Consider the following 14,548-nt stretch of genomic DNA (forward strand, 5'->3'; position numbering starts at 1 on the left):
AATTCTTTTTTGCTTTAAGTCTGGCTGTGATTTTCCAGCCCCGCTCACTTGTGTTGTTCTCTTTCCTGGATGATGGCTCCAAGCACCCACACGAATTCCTCTCCCATGAGTCCCTTCTGGGGCGAAACTCCAGATTCCTTTATTTCTGATCATTTTCCAAGCACCCCCAATCCTTTCCAGGTGCCTTTGAAAATCTCCATGTCCTTCTTTCCACTTTCACATGCATAGGAACCTGAGTCTGATGAGGTGGCCCGTGTTACAATTTTTAAATACCTACAATTGAAAGCAAATTCAGCAGCTAAGGTTTCAAATGATAACAGTGATATGGAAATGCCAGTTCATATAATGATCTACGGTGTTTACACAGTCACGAACAGAAATGGACTTTGAATCCTGGTTTAAGTTTCTGCCTGGGAATTTAGCAGCAAGTTGGGCAACTTGCTTCCTCTCCCTGGGCCTCAGCTTCCTCATCTGAAAAATGGGGGATATAAAAGTACCTACCTTCTGGGCCTGGTGACTATTAATGAGATGGTGCATGTGGAAGGCTGACCCAGTGCCTTGAATGAAGTCAGTGCCCAAATATCGCCTATTGGTTATCATTGGTTTGCTGTGATAGAGTGAAAAACAAACATATTAGCTACTTATCAGGAGCCCTGCCAGCATGGGAGATCACTTCTATTTATTCCAGAATATCTTCATGAAAGGTGAGAAATTTCCAGGCTAAACTCTCCAACCAGGAAGTAGTTGAAAATGGAGTTCCTTGGCCTCTTTCAAAGTGTCACATCCTCTTCCCCACACCCCACACACATATAGATAAAAAGGAGTTCTTTTTTCTTTTTTTTTTTTTTTATTTGTTTTGTTTTTGAGACAGGGTCTCACTCTGTTGACCAGGCTGGAGTACAGAGGTGCAGTCATAGCTCACTACAGCTTCAACCTCCTGGGCTCAAGTGATCCTACCACCTCTCGGCCTCTGCAGTAACTGGGACCACAAGCACACACCATCATGCCCGGCTAATTTTTGTGTTTTTTGTAGAGACAGGGTTTCGCCATGTTGCCCAGGCTGGTCTCAAACTCCTGGGCTCAAGCAATCCTCCCACATCAGCTTCCCGGTGTGCTGGGATTACAGGCATGAGCCACCATGCTCAGCCTTAAAGGAGTTCTGAGACCAAGTTCTTCCCCTCCTGGGTGGGACAAGCAAGCTCTCCAGGGCTGTCCCAGGCACTCTGAGAACACTTGAGACTCCAAGAAATAGCAGCCTAAGTCTTCTCCCGGCTCAGCCCCAATTCTGCTTTGACAAGAGTGAGTGGTGGGTGAGAAGAGGTGGTCCCTGTCCTCCAGGGTGCTCTGCCTCAGTGCTTGGCTTGTCCCCAAGGCCTGGACGGATGTCCCTCCTCCTCTTTCAGAATGCCTGTGCGTTCACGGAACATGCGATAACAGGATAGACAGCGATGGGGCCTGCCTCACTGGCACATGCAGAGACGGCTCTGCCGGGAGACTCTGTGATAAGCAGACCTCAGCCTGTGGGCCCTACGTGCAGTTCTGTCACATCCACGCCACCTGTGAATACAGCAATGGGACAGCCAGGTAGGTCTGTGAGGGAATGGCCCTTAATGACGCTGAGTCATTAAGTGTAAGGGGATGGCACTTAATGACGCTGTGTTACCTGTAGACGGAGCCAACCCATATCTGAACTCTGAACTGAGGCCTGTTATCTCTAGCTGACAGTGTGGCGTTTGTGAAAAGAACCTCAGTCTGAGCTGGGTTTCAATTGCAGCACTCCCTGCTTTGAAACTTACCAGCTGTGTGACTGTGGGCAAGTTACTTAACCTCTCTGAACCTCACTTTCCTCAACAGTACAGTGAGGATGATGATACCTACCAAGCAGGGCAGTTGTGGAGATTAGCAGAACTCAATGCAGAATCACCTAGCACCGGGGCTAGCACATCAAAGATGTTCCATTATGGAAACGATAATTATTATAACCACATATGAAAGAAATGAAGATTTGTCCACCAACTTTCCAACCTTTGAAGACACCTTTACTTTTTAAGGCTGTTAATAATTGCTCCCCTGTTAAAGGCATCTTGCAGGAAATTGGGTCTTTAATCAATAGGTTGCCATTTGTTTCCTTAATACTGTCTAGCATTCTGCAGTGGGTTTGAGGGGGAAAATGCCAGAGGAAATTTACCTCTCTGGAAATACCTAGCTCCAAGGCAGTAACCACCTAAATTATCCTGGGAAATGCAGAGGATGTCTGGAATTCTTGGTCCTCTCCTTGCACTGCTTTTCTTAATTTTTGTTTACATAGTTATTTGTTTTGGTCTGCCTCTCCCACTAGACTATAGGCTATATGAGACAAGAGACTGTCTCTTTTCCACAATTGTACAATAGAAATGCCTTTTCCTAAGGAGTTAGGATCTATATCGGTGCATAAGGCAAAACTACATGTAATCAAAATTACCGCTGAAACCTATGAAATCATCCACAGAGGACTGTCGGCATGGGTCTGTATGAACTATATTGCCTTAGGTAAATCAAACATTATTGGAACAGATCAACCTATTTCTTCATTTGGACACTAGATAATGTATTTTATTCCTGTAGGAAGCTTGATACATGAAATTTATTTTTTTTAATTTTTGTGAGGCATGTATGACTGAATTTGCAGTAAGACCTGGGGGTACAATGTCCCCAGCATCTATCATAGGCCACTCAACAAATATTGGTTGAATAGATGAATGAATGGGCCACCTTTAATAGTAAAAGTGTCATCACGGAACATTTTGAGAGGAGCATCTGGAAAGGTAATGGGTCAAGAAACCAAGTCAGCTCGCAGAAGAGGCACTTGAAAATGTGGCGTTGGGGGAAAAAACCTCTGAGGGGCCAGAGAATGGGAGAGGATAAGTCTCGACCTGATTGTCATTTTCAAATATTTTAAGAGCTGTTGCATAGAAGACAGAATAGAACTCTTCTTTGCTGAACCAGAGGTAATAATTAGTATTGAGCAGGAAGACTTATAAAAAGGCAGGTTCTGGTAAAATAAGAGCAGAGACACTGTCAGGTGTTGAGATTTATGATCTGCAAGCGCTCTGCTAAACGCTCAGTGTGCATTTGCTCATTTAACCTTCAGCCTTATATGGGAGGTATTAGGCCCATTTTCCTCATGAGAAATAAGATCTCTCAGTTGTTAAGGGACTCGTGCAGTGTCACACAACTGCTGAGAAGTGGGCGGGCTTCATTTCCACCCAGGTGTATCTGATTACAGATCCCAGAAGTACCCCGACCACATTTGAGCGCTGGCTTCCTCCACAGGAGCAAACGATGGAGCCATTTGGCCAGGAACTGGCTCATCTCTAGCTGGCTGGCTCTCTTCTGGGTCGTTGGTGCTTATTCTGGGGCTGATATTGCACACTCTCCTTTGCAGTTGTATTTGCAAAGCAGGATATGAAGGAGATGGAACTGTGTGTTCTGAGATGGACCCTTGCACAGGACTAACTCCAGGAGGCTGTAGCCGCAATGTGAGTACTGGTCTTCATTTCCACCCTGCCTGGTTTCTTTCTTTTTTTTTTTTTTTTTTTTTTTTTGAGACAGAGTCTCGCTCTGTCGCCCAGGCTGGAGTGCAATGGCACAATCTTGGCTCACTGCAACATCCGCCTCCCGGATTCAAGCGATTCTCCTGCCTCAGCCTCCCGAGTAGCTGGGATTACAGGCACGTGCCACCACCCCGGCTAATTTTTGTATTTTTAGTAGACAGGGTTTCACCATGTTGGTCACGCTGGTCTCAAACTCCTGACCTCGTGATCTGCCCACCTTGGCCTCCCAAAGTGCTAGGACTACAGGCCTAAGCCACCGCGCCCAGCCCTGCCTGGTTTCTTGTTGGCTTTTTTCAGTTGATTGTTTGGGTTTTTTAGGAAATCCTGCGGAAAGACATTCCACAGGTCAATGTCTGATCACTTTTCATATGCATGAAGCATTTGTGTTTAAACCTTGAATTTTTATTTTATTTTGACACAGGGTCTCACTCTGTTACCCAGGCTGGAGCACAGTGGTGAAATCATAGCTCACTGCAGCCTCGAACTCCTGGGCTCAAGTGATCATTTTACTTGATTAGGAAACTGGGATCTAGGGGAGTCAAGTGACTAAGTTCTGTTGTTGGTAGGGGTGTATCCAGAACCTACCATTGATTTTACTAATTCCCTTCAATGATCGCCACCCCCACCTGACCCTAGTCACCTTCATTCCTTACCTATGGTTTAGTAACTGGTTTCTTTGCTTCCTCTTATCTACCCACAGTGCATTGTCCACTCACAGCCAGAGTGGCTTGAAGTGAATCAGATCATGTTTTTCAGGTTTAAGCCCCTTCAGTAATTTCCTCTGGCTCTGAGGATAAAATCTAGATGAAACCACCTGACCCCAGCCTACAGATTCCTTTGATTCCCTTTGAGCGAGCCCCATCCCAACCCCATCCCCCTCAGCCTCAGCTCAACACCGTATCTTGTATCCCTCTCTCCTTCTCATTTTGTCCTCCAGCCTCCTGGCGAGGCTCCTCCTGAGAGGCCCGGGAGCTGTTATAGTGGAGTTTGGGTTCCCACATTATACAGGCCTGGGTTCATGCCTTTTTATAGCTGCATGACCTTGGACAACACCTGTTTCCTTAGCTGTAAAATAGAGATAATAACAATACTTTCCTCAAGATGATGGTTTACACCTGCAAAACAATATAAACAGTCCCTGGCTTAATAACTAACACAGTGATGTCAGTGGCCATGAGCTGGCCAGTTCCAAGCAATTTTGTTCTTTAAATGACCTAATCTTTTCATGAATCTCAATGTAAATTAAGCATTTCCACCTCACTCAATGCAAATATGTGTTTCTGGAACATATGTCTGGAAATTCTCTCTTATTTTTGGAATCATGTGGCTGGACTGAGGATTCAGAGGCTTTGCTTTTTCTTTTCCTCCTGCAGGCAGAATGCATCAAAACTGGCACGGGCACCCACACCTGCGTGTGTCAGCAAGGTTGGACGGGGAATGGGAGAGACTGCTTGGAGATCAACAACTGCCTGCTGCCCAGTGCAGGCGGCTGCCACGACAACGCAACCTGTTTGTATGTGGGTCCCGGGCAGGTAGGCTGGATGTCATGAGAGCAAAGAGAAAGCAGGAATCCTGCAGTGACTTTTCTTTCCCCTCAGGACACAGAAGTACTTTGGCTAGAACTTACTGCAGCTTTTTTCAGTCATTCGTGGCAGTGAACATGGGTTCATTGCGACAACAAACCTATGATGTATTATTATCCCATCTTATAGAAAAGGAAATTGAGGCAATGAGAAGCTATTTGCATAAATCACATAGAAAATAAATAATAGTGCAAGATTTGCACCCAGTCTGACTCCAGGGCTGCCCTCTTAGTCACCACCCTGGACCAACCTTATATTTCTATAGCTCTGCAGTGTATTGATCACTTTCACTCACTGTCATTTAATGGAGGACAAGGCAGAGAAGGCTACAGCTTAAAAATTAAGCAGCTCCAGGGGAGGGGCTACCAACTCCACTAGGATTGTGGCAATGGAAAAAGAGACGACTGATAAGGCTCCCTTCCCCCATCCATCCCCACCTGCTTCCACCTCTTTCCACAGGTAGGACCAACAGGTGTGTTTATAATACAAGGCTAAGGAGGTCAGAACACACGGAAGATGGGAACCGGGATTTTAAATCAACCCCCTTATCTTTTGAATCTTGATACAGTTTCTCACTTTTATGTTTTAGGCTGAACTTTTTTAAAGACCTACAAATTATTTTCAGCTCTTTGAGAAATATATTTCTTCCCATGATGATGGCTCTGTTTGAGGAAAGCCTAACCTTGCTCACCATGATATCTCCCACTTGACCCCGAGCCTTTTGGTTCTCAGACCTCTCATTTCTGTGCACAAGTTAATAATCAGAGAAACCCAGAGCTTGTAGTGGAACTTGATGAGATATTAAAGCCCACCTCCTACCTTCCCTTTCCTTCATGGAGGAATTTACCCAGACAAATGGAGATCTGCCCTATTTTATTTTTTGAGATGGAGTCTCGCTCTGTCGCCCAGGCTGGAGTGCAGTGGCACGATCTCAGCTCACTGCAACCTCTGCCTTCTGGGTTCATGCCATTCTCCTGCCTCAGCCTCCCGAGTAGCTGGGACTACAGGCACCCACCACCATGCCCGGCTAATTTTGTTTTTGTATTTTTAGTAGAGACAGGGTTTCTCCATGTTGGTCAGGCTGGTCTCAAACTCCCGATCTCAGGTGATCCACCTGCCTCGGCCTCCCAAAGTGCTGCGATTACAGGTGTCAGCCACCATGCCCAGCCAATCTGCCTTATTTAAAAATATCCAAGAAGTTTTTAGGGCCTCCGTCTGTGGCTTTAGGCATCATTCCCACTCACTCCTCCATTCTGCTAGGAATGAGTGATGGAACATCGGTCCTGCGGGCCAGTGCAGGGCTGGACACTTGTGCAGAGACAGTCAGAAGTGTTGGAGCTCCTCTGGGAGCTCATAACTACCAAAGTTAGTGATCTGTACAGAACTCTTTCCAAAGAGACCCCCACAGGGGGTTAAAAGGTGGTCAACATGGGCCGGGCACTGTGGCTTACACCTGTAATCCCAGCACTTTGGAAGGCCAAGGCAGGAGGATCACCTGAGATCGGGAGTTCGAGCCCAGCCTGACCAACATGGAGAAACCCCATGTCTACTAAAAATTAGTCGGGCATTGTGGTGCATGCCTGTAATCCCAGCTACTCGGGAGGCTGAGGCAGGAGAATCGCTTGAACCTGGGAGGTGGAGGTTGCAGTGAACTGAGATCGTGCCATTGCATTCCAGCCTGGGCAACAAGACCAAAACTCTGTATCAAAAAAAAAAAGGGGGGGTCAACATGATTAGGAGCTAGGGTTAAAAAGTGGAACTGCTTAGCTAACAGCATGGCATGCTCTCACCCTAGCCCACCTCCCACTCTTGAAAACTGGTGGGAGATAGAAGCACACTACACCCAGGCAAAGCCTCAACGTTGACATGTCTATTTACAGCTAGGGTAAACTATTTCAATAGACCACAGAAGGTGCTTCTCGGGGAGTGACAGTTGGCAATGGGACAGGGATAGAAAATCTGTGTCAGGGAGAAATCTTTCAGTTAGAAGAGAAAACTCAATTACTTGTGGAAGTGTAAAATGGTACAGCTGCTATGGAAAACAGCACAGCAATTCCCCCAAAAAATTAAAAATGGAATAAGCATATGCTCTAGCAGTTCCACTTCTGGGTATACACCCAAAAGAATCAAAAGCGGGACTCAAGCAGATATTTAAGCACCCGTATTCATAGCAGCATTATTCATAGTAGTCAAAAGATGAACACAACCCAATGGCCATTGGCAGATTAATGGATAATCAAAACGTGGTATATGTATACAACAGAATAGCAATCAGCCTTAAAAAGGAAGAAAATGCTGACACATGCTGCAACATGGGTGAACCTTGAAGAAGTGTTGCTAAGTGAAATAAGCCAGAGACAGAAGGACAAATACTGTGTGATTCCACTGCTCTGAGGTTCCTAGAATAGTCAGGTTCATAGAGACAGAAAGGAGAATGGTGGCTGCCGGGAGCTAGAGTAGGGAGAGGAACGAGGAGTTATTGTGTAACGGGTCTGGAGTTTCAGTCTGGGAAGATGAAAACAAGTTTGGAGAAGGATGGTGATGATGGTTGTACACGAATGTGAATGTATTTAATGCCCCTTAACTATACATTTTTAAATGGTTAAAATGATACATTTTCTCATACATATATTTACTTCGATTCTTAAGAAGAAAAAAAAAGCTGGTTTAAAAAGAAAAGAGAATGTTTTGGCCCACGTGACTCTAAAGGCCATATATGGATCTAGCTGCTGGTACAACATGATTCAGGGCTCAGAAGGAAGCATAAAGGGTCTGTTTCTTGGCTCAGCTTCTTCCCAGGTTCCTGGGGTGAGGGATGACCTCCAGCCACTTCCAATTTATACCATCGCAACTCTTAAGCAGAATGGAGTACATTTTCTGGTAACTTCCTCCAAAAAGCCAGGATTCATTCTTTCATTGACTCAGATTGAGTGCATCCACACCCATCCTCATTTCCTACCACTCCCATCAGCCCTTGTGCACAATTACAGAAATCAGGCTGGGGAGGCCCAGGGTGGAACATGCAGTGATAAGCACAGGCCAAGGCCCTGCACCCCACCCTGGGGTGGAGGAATCAGCCACATTTTATCATGTGGACTAGGAGAGGGGGAGTGATGGTGTCCCCAGAGCCAAATGGCGTGTAGTTTCCAGAAAGTGAGAGAACAGATGCTGGCCAGACAAAATGAAACAGATGTTCCCCTCATTCATCCAACACTTCTCAAGTACCTACACCCACTCAGCCACTAAGCTCAGTGGTGAGGATAAGAGATTACCGTGGCCAGGGCCCTCAGCCAGACTTGAAGAAATGCGATCTTGTGCGAGGCGACAGACAAACCTATGTATAACGCTAAAGTGATAAATGTTGTAAAAGCCACATAGGGTAAGTCCCATGGTCTGGTTGTTCCACAGCGTCTGAGGGCTGCTTTCCTATTTATCTTTCTGATTTCTCTGACAGCAGAGCCTGCTCATGGGTCTGGAGAAAATTAGCTTAAAAAGGTGGCTCCAGGAGTCTTAATTGTGAAAAAGCTCACTGCAGTCTTACGTCTTGCCAAGCACTCAGTAAATAATTGCATTCATTTTTGACGCACTTGAGTTGGCAGATTGCACTTGAGAAAAGGAAAAAAAATGCCTTGGTGTCTGTATTAGCTTTCTGGGGCTGCCATACAAAGTGCCACAAACTAGGTGGCATAGAACAACAAAAATGTATTGTTTCACAGTTGTAGAGGCTGGAGGTCTGAGATCAAGGTGTCATCAGGGTTGTTTCCATCTGAGAGCTGTGAAGAAGCTGTTCCATGCCTCTCTCCTAATTTCAGGTGCTTTGCTGAAAATCCTTGGTGTTTCTTGGCTTGTGGACACATCACCCTGATCTCTGCCTTCGCGTTCAGATGTTATTCTCCCTGTGGGTGTATCTGTCTCCAAATTCCCCCCTACTTTTTTTTTTTTTTTTTTTTTTTGAGACAGAGTCTCGCTCTGTTGCCAGGCTGGAGTGCAATGGTGCGATCTCGGCTCATTACAACCTCCACCTCCCGGGTTCAAGCGATTCTCCTGCCTCAGCCTCCCAAGTAGCTGGGACTACAGGTGTGTGCCACCACACCCAGCTAATTTTTGTATTTTTAGTAGAGACGGGGTTTCTCTGCATTGGCAGGATGGTCTCGGTGTCTTTGCCTCATGATCTGCTCGCCTTGGCCTCCCAAAGCCCCCTGTTTATTAATATAAGGATACTGGTCTTACTGGATTCAGGGCCCACCCTACTCCAGTATGACCTCATCTTAACTAATTGTATCGTAACAACCCTATTTCCAAATAAGGTTGCATTCTGAGGTACTGGAGGTCAGGACTTCAACAAATGAATTTGGGAATAAGGGGACGCAGTTCAACCTATTACAGTATCTGTCTCCTCTTACAGTATCTGTCTCCTCTCTGCTCTGTCCTCCTTTCTGCAGACAAACTTGAAAAACATCCTGATGGGAAGATGGGAAAAGAGGGGGGTCTCTTTGTGGTGTTCTATAAGAAACAGAATGGATCAAAAACCCAGGATTCATTCTCTTTCATTGACTCAGATTGAGTGTGTCCACATCCATCCTCGTTTTCTGATGCTCCCATCAGCCCTTGTGCACAATTACAGAAATCAGGCCAGGGGAGGATCGAGACTGCCCTCGTGTCTAGGATTGCCCTCAGCTGGGACTAGTTGGCTTGGAAACTTTTAGACTTTCCAAGTAGACACAAACCTTAATTATGAGGAATGCTGCTTTAAAAAGACAAACCGTGCTGGAGCCAAATGTTTCTAAATTGAACAAAGTGCCTTACAGGCTAGCAATGGCCTCATGCATGCATCTCCACCAAGTGGATACCCCACAGCTTGCTTAACCTTTCTCATTAGGTAGAAGGGCCATCCAATATGATGCTTTTTAGGGCTCAAGTTCTCTCTGAGACTATCTCCATAGGACCCTCTGGAGTAAAGAATTCAGGAAGAGGCTGGGCGTGGTGGCTCATGCCTATAATCCTAGCACTTTGGGAGGCCGAGGCAGGCGTATCACAAGGTCAGGAGTTCGAGACCAGCCTGACCAACATGGTGAAACCCCATCTGTACTAAAAATACAAAAATTAGCCAAGCGTGGTGGCACGTGCCTGTAATCCCAACTACTCAGGAGGCTGAGGCAGGAGAATCGCTTGAACCTGGGAGGCAGAAGTTGCAGTGAGCCAAGATCATGCCATTGCACTCCATCCTGGGCGACAGAGTGAGATTCCATCTCAAAAAAGATAAATAAATATATAAATAAATTCAGGAAGAGAGTACCAAGAAACTATCATATTGGAAAATGTAATGTAGAATATGGAGACTAATAACTCTAGAATCTGAAGTGTATCAAGCAAAAGGCATTAACACTGTTCTCTGGGACAGCCAAGCAGCTTCAGTTTCCATAGTACATTTCTCAGTGCTGTGTGAGGGCAAGACATGGAAGGCACTTGCTTTCAATAATCCACTTGACTCTGTTCTTAAAATTATAGAATGAGTGTGAGTGCAAGAAAGGATTTCGAGGAAATGGGATTGACTGTGAACCAATAACTTCATGCTTGGAACAAACCGGGAAATGTCATCCATTGGTGAGTTATTTAACCTTGGTTTTCATTACTTAAAAAACAAAAACAAAAAAAAAAAAAACAATGCTTGAGAAAGAAAGATTATTTCCTGTCTGGCCTAGTGATGAACAAAATCTCTTACCCCCAAAAGGGAATCTCTAAGCAGAATGCGAGTAGTTATTGCAACTTCTACTTCATTCCAAAGCTTGGAAGAACCAACATATGACTTCCAGGTAAAATACAGAAGTTCTGGTTAAATTTAATTTTGAAGTAAGTAACAAACAATCTTTAAGCACAAGTAAGTCCCAAATATGGTGTGGGATAAACTTATAATTACTCATTTTTCACCTAAAATTGAAATTTAACAAGTCATTCAATATTTTTATTTGCTAAACCTGGCACCTCTAAACCAACAGTTTAAAGGATAGTTTAAGAGGTAACCGGACTTCCATTTTGAATGTCACAACAGAGTTTTACAAGTTATCGGTGAAAATGCCCATTCAAGGGTAAATGGTGCCTTGCTTCTCAACTTTGAAAGATCAGGCAAAGGTATTAGGGCTGGGGGTGGTTATGCTTTCAAAAGAATGCTAAGCACCAAACATAGGAACCAGTGAAGTCTGATGCCTTAATCACAGTGTTTGGAGTTCCAAGTAACAGAGTCCATGCAGAAGATAAATTTGCTGGGAGGACCCCCAGGGTAGCTCTGGGAATCTAGAGGCAGGAAGTATAGCTAGACTTCCCAAGAGCCCAGAACCAGGACATGAGGAGAGCAGGATCACCAGAATCTAAGCAGTTTCTTTCCCCAGTCCTCTGAGACAATGTGACCTCTCATTTGACTTCCCTCTGTGCATTTTCTTTCTCTCTGCCTCTGTCTCATTCCCCAAACTTGTAGTGCTTCTGTGTACGTCTTGAGGTAAACGGTTCCCCCACCATCAGTGATGCCCTCTAATTTATTAGCACCCCATGTCCCCGTTCAAAATCATAGAGGAAAGGATCTAACTGGCCCAACTGGGTGCAGGTGTCTACATATGAGTCAGTCAATTGTGGCCAAGAAGTGGGGTTGTTATGAACATAGCTGCCAGGGCCCACCCCTAGTACATGTGCAGGGTGGGGCGTGGGGGACTAATTCTCTGATAGAAGAAAAATGAGGACGGAGATGCCCCCAAGGTGTCTGTTACTCAAGAATCTCAAGAACATTTTGCAAAGCTGAAGGAGCTCTCACACTCCTGCTTGATTTAAGCCCAACCAAGCCCTGACATTCCAGATGTGAGTAGCTATTGCAAGTTTCATTCCATTGCAAAGCTTGGAAGAACCAACATACGGTTGCCAGATAAAATGCAGGATACCCAATTGAATGTGAATTTCAGATGCACAAGTATGTGTTGAAAAATCTTTCAGCACAAGTATGCCCCAAATATTGCATGGGCAAACGTATACTCAAACTTACTCATTTATCTGAAACTCTCATTTAACTGTGCATCCTGTATTTTTTTATTTGCTAAATCTGGCAGGGATGAGAATAAATAATCGTGATTAATAGCTGCATCAAACATGCAGACAGGAGACTTTCACTGCAACACTAAAGGGTCTATGGGTTACTTCTACCATCTTTCAGCCCCAAATTTGCAGTTCTCACCTTAGATGGAGCCTGTCGTCTCATAGATATAACTCAGGTCTAACTTTTTTTGGGGGTAACCATTTCTTTCATCTTGGTTTTCTCAGGCAAGCTGTCAATCTACTTCGTCTGGTGTCTGGAGCTGTGTTTGTCAAGAGGGCTATGAAGGAGATGGCTTTCTGTGCTATGGAAACGCAGCAGTGGTAAGTCATCGATGATGAACTCAATAATATAGACAAAACCCTTTAAAAACCTCTTAGCTAAGATGCCTTTAAAGTGATCTATTGACATATCTTTTGCTGCAGGAGATTTTACATGAAGCAAGCTGTTTCTCACAGATGACATACATGCTCTGTGGGTCACATGTTTTCTACAGGCTGAAGGCAGCTGGCTTTTTGGCAGTGTACCAAGCAGTCCTTACTTCTCTTTCTTGGTACTCTACCTGTTTCCATTCTCAGACTTCCTAAAGAGCAACTAACTGGCCTCTGCTGGGTTCACTGGGCTCTCCTGTCTGGGCTACCCTTTGCTTACCCGTGCTGTGTGTGTGTGTGTGTGTGTGCGTGCGCGCGTGTGTGTGCGCACGCATGTGTGTGTGTGTGTACACACTTCTTTATGCCAGGCATCTTGCTCAGTCCTTACCAGGCAGTAGCACTCCATCTAAATCTCAACAACCTTCTGCTACTATTATGCCCATTTTACAGGCAGGTAAACTGAGAGGCTTAGCAAAACTTGCCCAACACCCTTCAGCTCCAGAGTGAGGAATCCAGCTGATAGCTCTGATAGCTGTCAAGTGCAGAGCCCAAATATTTAACCACCAGTGTAGAACATTCTATCTGTACAGCATGGGCCACACTAAATCAGCATTGCTCCTACATTTTTCTATTTTGACCATAAACTTTTTTTTAATTTATTGAGGTAAAATATACATATATAATTTACCATCTTTACCATTTCTATGTATATAGTTCAGCAGTAATAAATACATTTATATTCTTTATTTTCTTTTCATCCCCTCCCTCCCCTTCCCTTCCTGGTCTCTGGTAGCCACGAATCCACTCTCTGTCTTCATGAGATCCATGTTTTTAGCTCTTGCATATCAGTGAGAACTTGTGATATTTGTCCCTCTACAACCATAAACTCTTGAAAGATGATCTTTGTCTTGTTTCCTACATCAGTCCTATTGCTTATAAATATTTGTCAAAATGAGAAATAAAGTCAATTGACAAATTTCCTCATCACTTACTTTTTATTCAACTCCCTGCTGTTGAGTTCCTGCCCCTCCTCTCTGCTGAAATCACGAGCCTAACAATTCCCAGGACCCGCAGCCTGCACTGAGAGTCTCGCCCTAAGAACCTTGCCCTTGGGGGGCCCTTTCCACCCTTCCCCTCTCACTGTCAACTGTGCCTTCTACTCACCGAGTCAGGCCAAGGAGCTGTCTCCTGACATGCAGACCATGGCACATAAATCACAACATTTTCTCTGCACTAGCTACAGACCCTGTTTCCTAAAATTCTAAAATCCTGCTTTCACGACGTCCCTCTCCTCCCACGAAAAGCAAAATTAAGTCCTCAGCTTGGCTCTCCAGGTATCTCCACACAGACTTCACTCTTGTTTTTGGTCTTTTTCTTGAGACAAAATCTCACTCTGTTGCCCAGGCTGAGGTACAGTGGCATGATTATGGCTCACTGCAGCCTTGACCTCCCCAGGTTCAGGTGATCCTCCTGTCTCAGCCTCCCAAGTAGCTGGGACTACAAGAATGTGTCACCACACTCAGCTAATTTTTGTATTTTTTATAGAGACAGGGTCTCGCCGTGTGAGATACCTCAAACTCCAAGTGATTCACATACCTCGGCCTCTGAAAGTGCTGGGATGACAGGCCTGAGCCACCATGCCCAGCCCACTTGTTTTTCTTCTAAACAGCTTTCCGCTGCAGTTTAGCCGCCACCTCCCCAGCTCCAGGTCTGCCATGTTCCTCTCTCTCCTCCCCAACTCTGGCCTTCCCACCAGCAGATCAGGTGCACCTCAGCCCTCCTCTCCCTTAAAATGTCCCCTCTAAGGGATTACTCAGGCATCTCTGCTCTTGTGTTTATTCACTTTCTTACTAACTTACTTTTTTAACATGTGCTTATTGACTTGCTTAATAACCTCAACTACTAGATGGAATTGAGTCAGCACTG

General features: G+C 45.0%; 1 protein-coding gene across 17 annotated transcripts in view; it reads left to right on the plus strand.

Annotated features, from left to right (window-relative positions):
* STAB2 (stabilin 2) overlaps positions 1-14,548 on the plus strand; it is a 178,439-nt gene that overhangs the window by 84,709 nt on the left and 79,182 nt on the right. For all 17 annotated transcript variants that reach the window (XR_010148140.1, XR_010148141.1, XR_010148138.1 and 14 more), the window contains 5 exons: positions 1,404-1,584; positions 3,425-3,518; positions 4,967-5,125; positions 10,685-10,780; positions 12,479-12,574. Coding sequence is in view for 9 of the 17 variants with exons in the window: in XM_016924069.4 (XP_016779558.4) it covers positions 1,404-1,584; positions 3,425-3,518; positions 4,967-5,125; positions 10,685-10,780; positions 12,479-12,574 (626 nt within the window). In the remaining 8 variants the exon portion in view is untranslated. The remainder of the gene's footprint in view (positions 1-1,403; positions 1,585-3,424; positions 3,519-4,966; positions 5,126-10,684; positions 10,781-12,478; positions 12,575-14,548) is intronic.

The sequence above is a fragment of the Pan troglodytes genome, chromosome 10 (genome assembly GCF_028858775.2).
Source record: "Pan troglodytes isolate AG18354 chromosome 10, NHGRI_mPanTro3-v2.0_pri, whole genome shotgun sequence".
NCBI lineage: Eukaryota > Metazoa > Chordata > Mammalia > Primates > Hominidae > Pan > Pan troglodytes.